General features: G+C 41.8%; 1 protein-coding gene across 6 annotated transcripts in view; it reads left to right on the forward strand.

The window, feature by feature from the left end:
* SPATS2L (spermatogenesis associated serine rich 2 like) overlaps positions 1-14,645 on the forward strand; it is a 157,982-nt gene that overhangs the window by 129,460 nt on the left and 13,877 nt on the right. For all 6 annotated transcript variants that reach the window (XM_076005780.1, XM_012739084.2, XM_020288284.2 and 3 more), the window contains one exon: positions 13,286-13,344. In XM_076005780.1, the coding sequence (XP_075861895.1) occupies positions 13,286-13,344 (59 nt within the window). The remainder of the gene's footprint in view (positions 1-13,285; positions 13,345-14,645) is intronic.

A 14,645-nucleotide genomic window follows, 5' to 3' on the forward strand; every position in this document is an offset into this window, starting at 1 on the left:
AGGAAAAAGCTATTTTGAGATAAGTTTATCTTTCGTATCTCTCAAATCCCTCTCATCTGCTACTGAAGCTCTGCTGGTAGCCAAGCAAAACCATGCACAGATTATCAGGGTAATCAACAGGGTGGCCACACACACACCAGATATCATCACTTGCCGTTTTAAATACTGTGCCCTATTTCTAGGGTGTGAGCTTGAGATGGCCTCCCAAATGGGAAATTGCCAGTGGGGTTGTTGCATTTCAGAACAACCTATATGACAATCTCTCCCATATCCCCCGCTTTGCTGCTTGTTGGATGCCCAAATAATATGAAATTGTTGAAACATATGTCCTTGGAGCCACTTTAGTTTGAGTCCAAAAAAGACCATTTTTCTTCCCTTTTGCAGGTTTATCACAGCTGATTTTTGCCATGCTTCCCCCCACACCATTCTCCAAATTTTAGCCGCTTTTGTGGGATACCTGGCTCTCCAAACAATGATAAAAGCCTGGTTTTTCTGTGTCCTTCGGGTTTTTTATTTGTTCTCTTTGTGAATAACTTAACATTGAAAGATGATGCCTGTAAGTTAATATTTACTTCTTTCCATACTAAAATATATGTGTATACACTGTAATTAAAAACTCTTGGAGCTTTGTGGTCATCCTTTGCCTAAGTACCAGCCCCAGAGATACTAATTCCACTGGCCTGGAATGGTCCCAGGAATAGACTTAAAAAAAACAAAAATAAAAAACACCCAAATGATTCTCTTGACTTTTGTGGTTGCAAACTGCCAGTGGAGGGTCCTGCAAAGGGAGCCATGTGTCAGGGGCCAGACCAATGGTTCTCAACGGGAGGAATTTGCCCCCCAGGAGACAGTTGGTCTGGAAATAATTTTGCTTGTCGCAACCACAGGGTGGGAGTGCCACAGTCATCTGGTAGGTAGAGGCTAGGGAAGCTGCTCACCATGTCAGAATGCACAGGACAGCCCCTCCCTCCTCTCCTATAACAAAAAGTCTCTGGCCCAAGATGTCAGTCGTGCAGGGAGAGGCTGGGTGATAGGAAACGAGAGGAAGAGTGCATCCTCAGTCCCGTCTGCTGTAGCTCCTTGGGGGAATGATGGAGACTCCTCCCTTCAAAGCACCCCTGAGTATCTGTCTGCCCCTCGGTTGCCCTCCTAAGCCACCTCTGGAGATATGAGAGAGCGAATTTCCTTTCCAATCACTTACATATGATAGTGCCTTCTCTTTCCATTTCAATGCAGTAGGAAATTTTTCCCCCTGAAACATAAATCCTCTAGCTACACATTTTAAAAGTCAAATTATATTTTTGCCTCATTGAGATCAGAAAAACAATTATATTGACATGAAGAAAATTGGGGGCTTTGCTTTTTTGTCTGTTTTTCATTACTGAATCCAACTCAGTCTTTAGAAGAAAGTGGAAAAATTAAGAACTGAAGGTTGTAGCTAATGAGAGGCAGTCACTTTTGTTAGCCATTCAGTTCCTACCTGAGTCTTTTTCTCATTTTGCAATAAAACCACATATCTCAGTAGGAACCAGGATTAGGATGAAGACCTGAGGCATGTAAAGATAAATACAGTAGGGGATTGTTCCATTAAATGTCTGTTTGAGGGTTATTGTTCTTCCTTGGCGTCAGCCGGGCAGCAGTATTACTTGGTGTTCTTGGGCATACCTGGCATCTGTCCAGCTACTGTGAGGCCAGTGACATACTCAGGTGTGCCAGCCCTTGTGCTATTTAAATGGAATGAAACAGAAGGTATTTTTGCATATCTTATGGTGCAGTAGTGGTTGAACAAGTATTTTTTGGCCATTTAATTACTCTCTCTTAATTAGGAGAATCAGTGGAATTGTGGAGCAATCTATAATTTAATAGGTAAGTATAGGAAAAATACATATTAGATGAAACAAAATAGATGTCACAAAATAGATGCTGTGACAACAAGCAAACTGGGTTTTTGAGTTCAGTCACATGGAGGGTGTTGATATAAGCAAGAGTAATGAGTAGAGATTCCATTATAAAACCAATGTAGCTGAAATAGTAAACACTCCTAGCGTATACACTAGAATTGAGAGTATCTGGAGTAGTATAGCTGTACTGTAATAAAATGTAATAAAACAGCAAGGCATGTTTATAATGGGATTATCAGTAGGAGAGCTGACTTCAGGAGCCTTTTCAGCCACTTGGCATTGTTACATAATAATTTTACAAAGCTTTCGATTCCCTATTTAATTATCAGGAATATGTTAAGCGATTACTAGATTTTGCCAGCTCCTTAGACTAAACATGTAATGATCGCAAAAAATCAAGAATTTGAGTTGTGCTTTTGTTTTGTTTTTTAATAAAATCAAGAGTTTGGATTGTGTTTTTTAACTGTTTTGTTTTAAAAGAATTTTAATAAAAGGTCTGTATGTCCCTCTGCTCTGGAAATGAATACAGTCTTTTCATTGATCAAAACCTGTACAAACAAGACTTTCTGACGAATCTATTTCCTTCTCATCAAATGGTTTTTCTAAATTCCCACCTGCTTGTGACTTGTACAAAGCACCAAGCAGAGGAAATTAAACAAACTTGTTTCTTCTCCCCACACCCAATATTCAATACTATGCCAGAATATTAAAAGAACACACAGTATGGAGACGAGCATCCACTTTCAAAGGAAACCAAGAGATAATAATGGAAGAGGCTAATAAATATATTTATGCCTCAAGAGAGCCCTATGTATGGTTTTCTTGCTGTCTAGGTGACAAATTGCCCAAAATGACTCCTTTTCCTCACTCTGCACCAGTCCAATAAACAGAAATAAGCTCCAGGATCAGTTCTGAAATTGTGAAAAGGGCAAATACCATATAACATGGGGAAACTCAAGGTTCCTGTGACTTTGTGACTAAGGCAAGTCCCCGTGGTACAGTGTGTTTCAAATCTTGCCTCATTTGTGAATACGTGTCTTTCTAAATAGGCATAGCTCACTCTTTGGCGGTGAAAGCTTCTCTTCTCCTATTTTCTTTCCTCCCTGAGGTTTTTCTCTGCAATAGATGTTTCCCCAGGGCCCCTGCAAGGACCGAATGAATCAGTTGACAGTGAAGGAAGAGCAGGTTGATAAATACGAAAAGCACTGAACTGGCCTTTTCAGTTTAGGTACAGTCCCCAGGAAACCAGCATAAATAGTGCCCTGTATTAATAGCCTTCCTGCGCTACATGTGCGGATTACCTCCATACGTTACAGCAGCCGCACGCTTGGCGGTGGACGTCAGCTTTGCTGGCACTGCAGCCTTCTTTGCAGAATAATAGACCCACAATAGGAGCTGGAGGACATGAAGTTGCTTTTGATTTCAGCTTGAAATCTAAAAAGATTTCTAATTTTTTTCAGCAAATGAAAGCTACCAATCAACCAGCCTGTTAACATGATTCTAAAAAGGAATTTTGAGTTTTTTCCTGGAATAGAAATACAAAAAGGAATTAAGCAAATTGTTCTACCTACACATTTCCATGGGGTGCTAGAGTATGATCTTTTTCTTTTAATTTACACTATAATCCATTTTTACTAAAAAAAAATAAGATGAATTAGATCTTATATATTGGTATAAATATTATATAAGATACATTGTAATACTAAAAAGCGAGATGGCCTAGATCACAGTTTCATAATGGATCTTAGGGCTTATTTCTATTTATTGGACTGGTACAGTGGGACTAAGGAGTCATTTTAGGCAATTCGTCAGCTAAGACAGCAACAAATCACATAGAAAGGCTGCACCTGAAGTCAACATAATAGAATTCCTTATACGTGTATTACATTATTCTTCCAGTGACTATAAACTCTTGATTCTTATGGCCATATTCTAATAAAAGCCACATTTTTCAAGCTTTATTAACCACTTAAATTAGGAGACGTGGAGGGTAGAGTTAGACACAATAGGGTTTAAATCTCATCTCCACATATTCTAGTTCTGAAGCTGGTTGAGTTTTTTAACTCCTACTCAGCTATCACTTTCTAGAAGTTTAGTCAAAATTTGCATTGTACAAGATAATACATGTACCAGATCATGCTAGAAAATCACTAGTCTGGTTCATGATACATGGTTCATTAAGGATGGTTCTCTTCCCTTCCAGAATAGCATTTAGGAAATTTCTTTTTCTCTACCCCAAGATACTAGGAAGAAGTTGTCCTTCTCCAGCTTTCTGTTTCTGTAGCATGCAGTGGACCCCAGCTTTGAGATAGGTATTTCATCACAAGTTTTGCTGTTTACTGTCTGATGAAGAGAATAGTTAAGACAATGGGCTCTCCCGGTATGAATGACCACAGTTGCCACCAAAACAGCTCTCTTGCCCTTTCACATCTTGCCGTGCCTCTCTACTGCTCTCTCCCCTTTTCTTTATTCATCCATTTAATGGGTAGATGAATGTGTGCCAGGCAGGTACTTTTCAAATTTTCTCAAGCACGAGGCCCCATTCCCAGAGATCCTGATGCCATGGGTGTGGGGTGGGGCCCAGGAGTCTGCATGTAATGAGTACAGTGAGTACGAATGTGCGTGTCTGGGGACCACACTTGAAGAAGCACTGCTAAAAAGACTGAGGAATGAAGACAATCTTTTTCCTAAGGAAGCCCAGAGTTTAGTGGGTGCAGACAGAAGCAAGCTGGAATGGAGCTGTGCTTCAGGGAGGGGAAAGTCAGCTCTGACCCTGGCTCCATCTCCATCGCAGAGGCGACATTTGCATGCAGAAAAAAAGACACAAGGAACCAGAAGCACAAAAGACCACAATGTGCTCAGGGAGGAGTACGCTGCCTGGGTCTCACTCCATCTATAACGGAAGTTTGAGCACATCCCTCAAATTGGAAAATTCATTTATAAATTATGTGTGTGTGCTATATACTAAAGATTAGGAAAGTCTACTTCTTGGAATAAAAAATGAATACATAAAATTTAGCTATTTAATAAACGTTGGAAGCCTGGGCTGGGGCAGGGCCTCACAGCGGGCAGTGGCAGTGGAAGACACTCGTGGCCTGAAACAAAAAGAGCACGTCTCCTCCCCTTTTCACATGTGGGCCAATAAAGTCAGGAGCCCGCCTTGAGTTGGATGTGAGCTAGCATCGCTGGTACTTCTTGTATCACACCAGTCTCTTCCAGTTTCTGTTCCCAAGTTATTCGTGTTCAACAACCATGATGGTCTCTGCAGAGACCCCTTCTCCCTCAGTTTTTTTTTTTTTTTTTTTTTTGGAAGGAAATACAACCAAGTGTTCAGAGTGGTTGGCTCTATTTCATGTATGAGATGTTGCCTTATTTTGTTTCATTTTGAAATTTGTTTCATTTTATCCTGCTTTCTAGTTTTTTTAAAATGAGTATGTAAAATGATGTAAAAATGTAAAGAATGTTAACTCAGTTCCTTAAATGGTATTCTTGTGCTATGAAACAATTAGCATCCACAGACAGAATAATTTTGCTTTTTCTTTCCACAGGTGGTGGCTTTAAAAAGGTGGGAGTGGGGCAGGAGTCATGTCATTTTTATAGTTATAGAAACTGAAATTCAGTTAAGCTACTTTTCTGAATAGTGATCTCCATGGAAAGAGACCAAACTAAGTAGTAATCAGTAAAGATAAAAAAAATTCTGTTATTAAGCAAAGTCATATGTAAAATTCTAAATGGAGGTATATGAAGAATACAGATTTTTCAGTTGAGCATTTGCCGTTGTGGGATTTATAGACTTTACAGGATTTGCAACTTTGTCATCTTAAGAATTCCAAGAAGAAAACGGAATCCTTGTGGGTTTTTTTTTTTTTTTAATTAACTATGTCCTTTTTGAAGAACTCCAGAATTTTACAAGTGTTGGGAGGTAGTCCTTATGCTAAATCTGCATGTTTCAATCCAGAAGTACACTTCAGACAGTACAAAGGACTGTTCATTAGTGTGGTTTCAAATCATTGTACGATTCCAACATAAAATATGAAGACTAAGAGGTGTTAATACAATGTATTACCTCTGATAAAAGAAATAGAAATATAATGGGCTCAGTCTGATCGGCAATTGAGTGCAGTTGTTGACATTCGTTGGCAGCTTTTTCCTTTGCTTTTTGTGTTGAGCGTGGTCCGTGCAAGGAGACAGTGCTACATTCCTTCCCTCATAGTCACAATCAGTAGGCAGCTTTTCAAAGGGGTTGTCCCCTAACCCCAGTCTACATGCTCCAGACATGTGTATTGGATTTTGTATGTTTACCAGTTAACACTGTGGAATTAGGAAATCTTTAGAAAGATCGATTTGTCAACACTGCTGCATTCAGAAAAAAATTCTATTATTATTTTCCAGTTATGAAAAGAATTCAGGTTGTTGTAAAACCTAAATGCAAAAATGTACAGAGTGGAAGGTGATAGACCCAGGAGTCCTAGCACTGTAGCAATAAGTAAACAAACAAACAAACAAACATAGCCACGGACTTGATAGTGAGCCCAGGGTTAAAGCAGAGACAGTGGAAGAGGAAAGGTCAGCACGAGAGACATTTCTGGCGTGGACTTCATGTGGAAAGGGAAGGAAAAGGCGCCTGGGAAACTGGGTGAGGGGTGACACCGGTAACCAGCACACAGAGTACAGAAGAGGGGATAGGATGAGGAGCAGAACAGAGAAAGGAGGAACCAGGAGTTGGCAGTGTGCAAGAGCGTGTGCGCCATTTGCAGTTAGGGTTGCTGCTCCTCCTGTCCCTGGGATATAGAACCAGACACAGTCTTGCTGCATTTGTGGCCTTGTGGCCGTCAAGCTAGGAGATAAGCTTGTGGACAGCTGCAATAGTTGAGAAATGGGTGAGCTGAAACCCCTGACTAGTTTTGCCCTCTGCCCAAGAACTGCTGGTAATACTTGGGGAGTTGGGCTGCAAACGGTCAGTACCCATTTGCAGAATAATACGCCTTAATGTACAAAGGAAGTTTCCCTGCCCTCCACCCAGTGGGCAGACCCTCTCACCCAGTGGGAGGGACCCAACTCTTCCCTCGTGCTGGCCAGTGCAGGGCAGAGGCAGCTCCCAGCTCAAGGCCCACATGGCGGCCACTGGGCACTGTGGGCTGTCAGGAGCCCAGCTGGCGTTCCTCTGAGCTGTTGGTCACAGTTCTTACTCCTATGCAATAATAAGGATCAGAGCCCACTGCTGGGAGAAATGTCTGTACCACTCTTTTCTCTTTAGTGAAAGAAATGGAACTCCTTTGTGCAGGGAAGCCTGGCTTTAGGGCTTATCACTCATTTGCATGCTTTACCTGTTTGGTAGAGGCCAGAAAGGCTGGAACATTCCATTAGCATGCCTTCTCCCCAGCACTTTCCTGCTTCTCTTTCTGTACAATGGGGCTGGGAAATCCAGGCTCTTCTTCCCCGGGGTCCTGCTGCAGCTTCTGTCTCCTTCCTGACATGATGAGTTCAGGAAGGTGGCGAGTTAAGGAAGCTCCAACAGAAGCACTTTATCCACAAGAAGGTCCTGAAGCAAAGTTGTGTGGGGTGGGCTGGTCCCTGGCAGTGTGTCTCACTCCAGTCTGCCTGAGGCAAATGCCGTGGCCATGGAACAGTGGCCTTGTTTTAACTCTTTAGCATCTGACGCTGGCTGCTGTTACAGATTAACTTCTGTAAATTCCCTTTGAAATGCTCTTTCATTCCTCCATACGCACCTGCAGGCTCTGCTCTCCAGCTTGTGAGCCACTGAGGGCCTGTGGCCGCCGCCCTGTCACCCATCTTTATTGTGAAGAACACTGAGTTGGACGGGGCCCATCCAGGCTCCCAAGCTTGTCTCTCAATGTCTTAGTCTCCAAATTTAAAGACAGTCTTCACAGAGCAGAAAATGATAAGTGTATTGCTATTAAAGAGACTTTCTAGCTCTTTTCATTACTATTACTATTATTAGTCCCCTATAGAAAGGAATTAAGATGGCAGAAACATTTTTATAAAAAGATACTTTATCTCTGTGATTAACTATATAACAAACTGTGAAGTCTTTGCCATGGTAATCTCCTTCTCCTTACACCTTATTGCTTTGATAATAAAAGCTTTTTTATGGCAATACAATAAAATTTTACTATCCAGACAGTTTGGATAAAATGAGAAGAGATGTTTTTGGAACGATACAGGGCATATCTGAAACAGGTGAGGTCAGCGTGGGGTTCATGTGAGCTATTCGCGTAGAACATGTTTGCTGTGCCTTAAGTCTGGTGCTTGCCGAGGGCTTCACCCAACCATGTAGAGAACTTTTAGTGCCCAGTGAAAAGCCAGTAAAGAGTTATGTATTTCTGCCGAGTACTGAGGACCACCGTTGAAAAGCCAAAACATTCAAAACATAGAATTTCAAATGATTAGTGGTAGAAGCACAAATTTCAATAATTAAACCACCTCAGTATGCAAACTACCTGTTTTGATTCTGAGCAAAAACCTTGTGTGTTTGGTGAATATCATTATACTTTTATGCATAAGCTTATGTCTCAAATGATTAGATTGTGTCAGTGGCCACAATTGTATAAATTTTTGCATAAACACGATATATGCACAAGCAGCACAATGTACTGGTTAAGAAGTTTCATTATTGTTATGCCATAGAAAAAGGAATATGTTGGGCGGGGAACCTGTGGCCTTGGAGCTACATGCAGCCTTCTGGATCCTTGAGTGCGGCCTTTTGACTGATTCTAAATTTCATAGGACAAATCCTTTTAATAAGCGAAGACGTGAAGGAAGACTCAGAGTTAATAAGATGAAGAAAGGCAAGGGTGCAGAGGAGAGCTGCTTTCGAGGCAGAGGGAAGGGCGTGCACCAAGGCCCTGTAGCAAGGAGAGAGCAGCACTCACACCTCCTGGGGTGTCACAAAGTGTAAATGAGATCATTCCAGCAAGGCACCTGCGCGCTACCTAATGTGCCCAGCCCACAGGACGCACTCAGAAAGTGTTACTGTGATCAGCTCTCATTTTGAGGCACCTGAGGGCTGATAAGTGTCTACACGGGTGCACAGCAAGCATGTGATTTTTCTGCTTCCCCACCAGGAATGTGGTCCAGGACACTGTCTGTGATGCTCCTGTCACTGCTCTACTCTCTGGTGTCATTCCTCTCAAAGGAACTCCCTCGGCCCTCCATATCCGATAGCTCCTACCAGGGTTTTGCCAAGCACTCTGTCCTTATCCAGCCTGTAGAGTTGTGTGTCATCAAGCAACACTTCCGAGCGTATCTCTGTCCTGGCACCTCTAAGATTTCATAGGACCTGCAAATGGCTCCGATGAAATTACTCATGAAGCTGGATGTGACACATCCAGACAGCCCAGGTTTTGTGGGCATTTGGGAGGTTTTAGACACAGTCCTTCCTCTTTGACCCTTCTTTTAGTCTGGCACTCGGCTTGCTGTAGGGCTGGCTCCTCGCTGTCTGACAGCCTGCCAGGGACAGGCTGGCCTTCCCTGCGTCATCCTCCATGTCCAGTCTTCACAGTTATTCTTCCCTTGACAGCAAAGCCCAAGTGACTCTCAGGTCCACCTCATTGAGATTCTTGAGGGAGGGTCCAGTTTACGCGTCTAGGCTGGCCTCTGATCTTGGGGTCCCTCAGTTCATCAGCTCAGAGCAGGGTCCTGACTCGGCAGAGAGCTCTGGCTTACCACCATGCACAGGAGTTTGAGAGAAGTTATCCAGAGATAGCAGCACTGGAATTGCTAAGGCACTTGAGTTCGATCTTCTTTGTTGAAATACCCAGAAGAACAGAAGCATGATTGGATGCCAACTTCACAGGCTTTACCCATCCTTAAGTGTGTGCATTAAGCAGATTAACAATTTATTGTGCAAACCTTCATCCCTCCTGTTGCTAGCCCAGGAGTCCTGCATTGGCTGTTGTATGAATACCCAGCTTTGTGTGTATGTGTTACACCTGGAGATGTGTATTACACCCCAAATGTCCATCTTGTAAACTCTCGGGGCACAAAACTGTGCTAACAAATTTAATCAACAAAAATGTTACCATGATCTTGTGGCTGATAAAGAAATTAGCAAAGGCCCTTCTGCGCACAGGCTGCGGGAATCCCAGCCTCGGGGCTCCATGCTGTGTCTGCTATCTGCTCCTCCGCGACCCACTGGACGTCTGAGGGCAGGCCAACCTGTGTCACCAGCATCTATTTCCCTTAGTTGTGTGCTCTGCTGCTCTCAAAACCTGAGCACTCTATTTAGAAGCCTTCTAGTTGATGGGGGAGGGGAATCCGAATCTGTCTTTCTTGCCATCACCATTTTCTTCCCTATCTGTTTTTCACCGTTTCCCCAGTGAGTCTGGGCAGGTCCTCCCACATTCTTCTCAGCTTTCCCAAGAAGAATGTAGGCTCCACAGGGATGGAAGAAATCTTTATTTTTTAAACCCCAGCCCCCAAACCCTTGCCTTGCACATGGCAGGCACTCAGCAAATAGTGGTCAAATGAACGAATGCTTTCTCATTCTTCTCATTTCTAGTCCTCTCTGCGCCATATTCCTGGATAGCCATCCCAAACCTCACGCAGCCCTGCCTCACTCTGCCTCCAAGAATGGAGCACAGGTCACCTGCAAGTGTCACGTGACCTGTATGTAGCTCCACCACCATGTGACCCATGGGTCAGCTGGTCACCCAGCCTATTACACTCCAAGTGAGTTGTCTGGACTCCTACTGCACGGCCTGTGGAACTCCAAAGCCCCCTCAGATCTGTGCTGGTTCAGGGGGTGGCAGTGGGTTCACGTTCTCACACTCACTCTGCCTTCAGGCTGTACCTCTTCCCACCTGTCCAGCCTTGCGTTGACCGGGCATGAAGCCCAGCCGCTGCCTCAGTTTCCCTATGAGTGCACCTACACACATTCAAACCTCACGCCGAGCAAAGCAGAGCTGTGGCATCCTGAGCACGGCTCAGAGCACTCCCCCACCATGAAACATGTCACATTCAGTCACCCTGAAGTTCTCTTGCCACCCCACCAGTGAAGGTTCTCCCAGGGCCTTCACCCCACACAGCTTCCAGGCTGCTTGCTGAATCTTCTCTCTTCTCTCCCATTTCCATAGGGGGTAAAAATTCAGAACATTTTCTCAGGCAGAGAGGCTGAACCATATACTTGTAGTTTGGGCTCCTGATTGCAAATCTCTGGGTTCTCACATTATCTCTCTACTAGCTTGTCTATTAACCTTTGTTTTCCTAAACTAAGATAGAAGTGCCCCCTTTAAGAAGGTTGTAAAAATTTTTTTAAACACACACGCACACTTGCCTCTATTATGGCTATGTTTGTTAACTTGGCAGAGAAGCAAAATATGCCTTTAATCATAGGAGCACCAAGTCTATTGACTCAACCTAGCATTTTATACAATTACGAAATATACTCTGGTTCATGCATAGACAGCCTCTGGTAATAAATGCAAGAAACTTGTAGCATTGGAGACCTCCAGGGAGGGGAACTGAGCAAGCTGGGGCAGAGATGGGATAAAGACTTCCTTCTCACCATACACCTTTCTGTATCATGCATTTCCTATGTTTAAAACACATTGACATCATACCTGTGTAATGTCAATAAATAAGGTACAGGTGTCCTGATATGCTGGTTACACCAAAGTGATCATATCCACTGACCTGAAGCCATGTGCGTCATGGGATAACTGCCGGACGAGGCTCCAAGCCCAGTTCTGGAGAATTCGCCATTCATTGCACACAGCAGCATTTCTTTCCACCAGGATTTCCTGCTTGGGAAGAGCTGAGCTTCTCAGCACACATTGCTTACTCTCCAAGAAATTAGATTACATCCTCTCGTTGGGGAGCCCCCAAACTGCTGCAGATACATCCCAGAAATCACTTCTGACCTCGACAAATATTGCAAAATTCATAAGGGGAAATAAATTTTCAACACACTTTAAATTTTCAAAGTACATCTGTCTGATGGAGAAATAAAAGTCCATCTAATAGAACAATAAGGAGTAACAAGGATGATAACTGCAGTGTACTGAAGCACATTAAATAAGAGTTCATAATTAAACAATACAAACCAACAAAAAACTTTTCACTGATTACCTTTGAAGGACACTAAGGAATCAACTGTCATTTTGAAAATGAATAAAAGGAGAGAACCAAGCGTTTATCCTGCCTACCTGTACAAACTCTACTTTATGATAACCAAATAGTTGATAAGGAAAGTTTCTCTTTATGAAAGAATTCTAGTAAATAAATGAGGAAAGAGTGACAGAATTTGAATATCTCAATTTCTAATATCATAAAAAAGGTAGATATCCTTTGTATCTCCTATAAATTTGTTATTAGATGTAGACATTTGATCAGGTTTTTTCAGGAAGAATACTTTGTTATGTCATTATTTTTGTGCTGATGGAAGTATATAACATAAAGTGTTCCAAAAAAAATCAAATCTGAATTTAATCAAATTTCTATACCTAATGACAAATTTATAGGCAACACAAAAGAACAGGTTAAATAACACTGTGGAGATATAATCAGTGAAATTCCAACCTAGGACCATTCTTCAGGACAAATAACCTGATTTCTTCAACAAATAAGTTGCAATTCCTCCCAGGCTTTCTACCCTACACAGCTCCCAGCCTCTTTGCTGGCTCCTCTCTCTTCACTCCTCCCTTCGTAAGAATCTGTGAAAGGGAATGTCAGGAATATGTCATGGTGCTTCTGGGAGGGGAGCTAGAGGATCAGGCATCAGAATCACATGGAGAGAAACTTCATGCAGGTAATACCTTCTCAAAGGACTGACTAAAAAATAAATGAAATATAACAGGGAGAAGTTCATTAGACCCTTGAGATGCTTCTTTGTGAGAGTAAAAAATGCAGACTCATACTGTAGAGCATGTGGATGGATTGACCCAGATATTTCTCCAAGTATGGTCCCAAAACCATCTGCACCAGATCTGGGCCCACCCCACCCCCTTCCAGACAGAACCTCTGAGGTTGGAGCACAGAGACATTTGGGAACTATAGTCTTTGATGACCTAAGTGCCAGCTTGTCAAATACTTATTACATTGGTTTGAAACTTTGGAATGTATAGGGCAAAAATACCCCCAAATTTAAATACAAAGCAGTACAGTTCTGAGTCTGAACGACTTTTTTTTTAGATTTGTTGACAATGATTTAATCAGCAGATGTCCCTATGTAAGCCTTGGGAACATCTCTTCCATGTTGCCTCATTTTTGGAAAGGCAGAGTGTGCTGCTGGCATTGTAGCATAGAAATATTTATGGTAATTTTGTATTTTGTTTAATGAAAATAATTTTTATTTTACTTCCAGTGCTTATTAAAAGTTTATCTTTGATTAAACATTCTTTGCTTTTGTTTTTGTTTTTCCCCAGCATCATTGACAAAGAAGTTTCATTAATGGCAGAAATGGATAAAGTTAAAGAAGAAGCCAGTAAGTAGACACCTGGTTGTTTGATTAGAGCCTCCCAGTCAGAAGCAATCTATAGTCAGATGACACTGATACTGGATTCTGAGCAGGGTCCAGAAATTCACACTGAGATCCTGGCTCATGAGTTCTGTTGCCTCAGACATGTCCCTTAGCCCTGGAAACCTCAGTTGCGTCATCTGGGGAAAGGATAGAGTGGTAGCAGCCAACACATAGAGCTGGGTGCATGGCAGAATGGGCACTCAGTACCTTGGAGATGTCAGTTGACTTTTTTAAAGTCCGAGGGGACCTTCTGTGCACATACGGAACTTACAGTTAATTGGGTTTAAAATGCCATTGAATCTAGTATTTAATCTTAAGACATTAGTTTTTAAGCCTTTGCAACTTATAAATCTTGCTATATTATTTATATAGTCATTTTTACTTGTTCTTTTTTAGGTTCAATTAACTCAAGTTTATCAAATTAAATTTTCCTAAGAAATGAGTCCCATTTGAAACTTAATTACTTAAATTCCCCTCAACATTTTTAATTATATATATATATATATATAAATTTAATACATATGATTTCTTAAGCACTTCAGATGCCTGACAAGGCAAACTCACAAACCTAACAAGCAAAGTGTTTCTAAGCTTTTAAGCCAATCTTACAAGATTAATAATTCAAACTTGGAGATATACTAAACAATGTTTTCTTAAAATACTCCAATTCTGTTCACAAACTTCATCAGATATGCTGACACCTGCCAACTTAAAACCGCAAAAGAAAACCAATTCAGTGGTTTCAATTGAAATCACAAGTCAGGTTGCTTAACGTACCAAATTCTATCTTCAAATAATGAACACCTTCAAATTAACTTTCTAAATTTAACACAAAATATTAACATTCTGGGTCTACTTTATTTTCTCTATGCTTATTTCTAACCCTTTTCACTGTGGGAAAGTTACCTAAGTAGGAGAGATTTGCCATCTTACTTAGGCTGATGGAAATGCCGACGGAGAAAAGACTACCTAGATCATCATCAAGCCATGAGTGGACATGCTGAGTCCTCCCTTATTTTTGAATTCAGTCTGTATGTTAATAGGATCACTAAGACCATATTTTTCAGCTGGGATTTAGTTTTACATTCCTTGTGTCCTTGGCATTTTAAATTCTTCATCTTTACCCAGATTTTATCTCATGAATTAGATAAATCGCAGTGTGTGCCCCCAACCAGATTCCAGCTAAATCCCTTCGCCTTTGACTGCGGTATCTTCCTTTTCACCCGAATGAAACGTTGGACCAAATTCTTCATTCTTTTCCATTT

Source organism: Microcebus murinus, chromosome 8 (genome assembly GCF_040939455.1).
Source record: "Microcebus murinus isolate Inina chromosome 8, M.murinus_Inina_mat1.0, whole genome shotgun sequence".
Classification (NCBI taxonomy): domain Eukaryota; kingdom Metazoa; phylum Chordata; class Mammalia; order Primates; family Cheirogaleidae; genus Microcebus; species Microcebus murinus.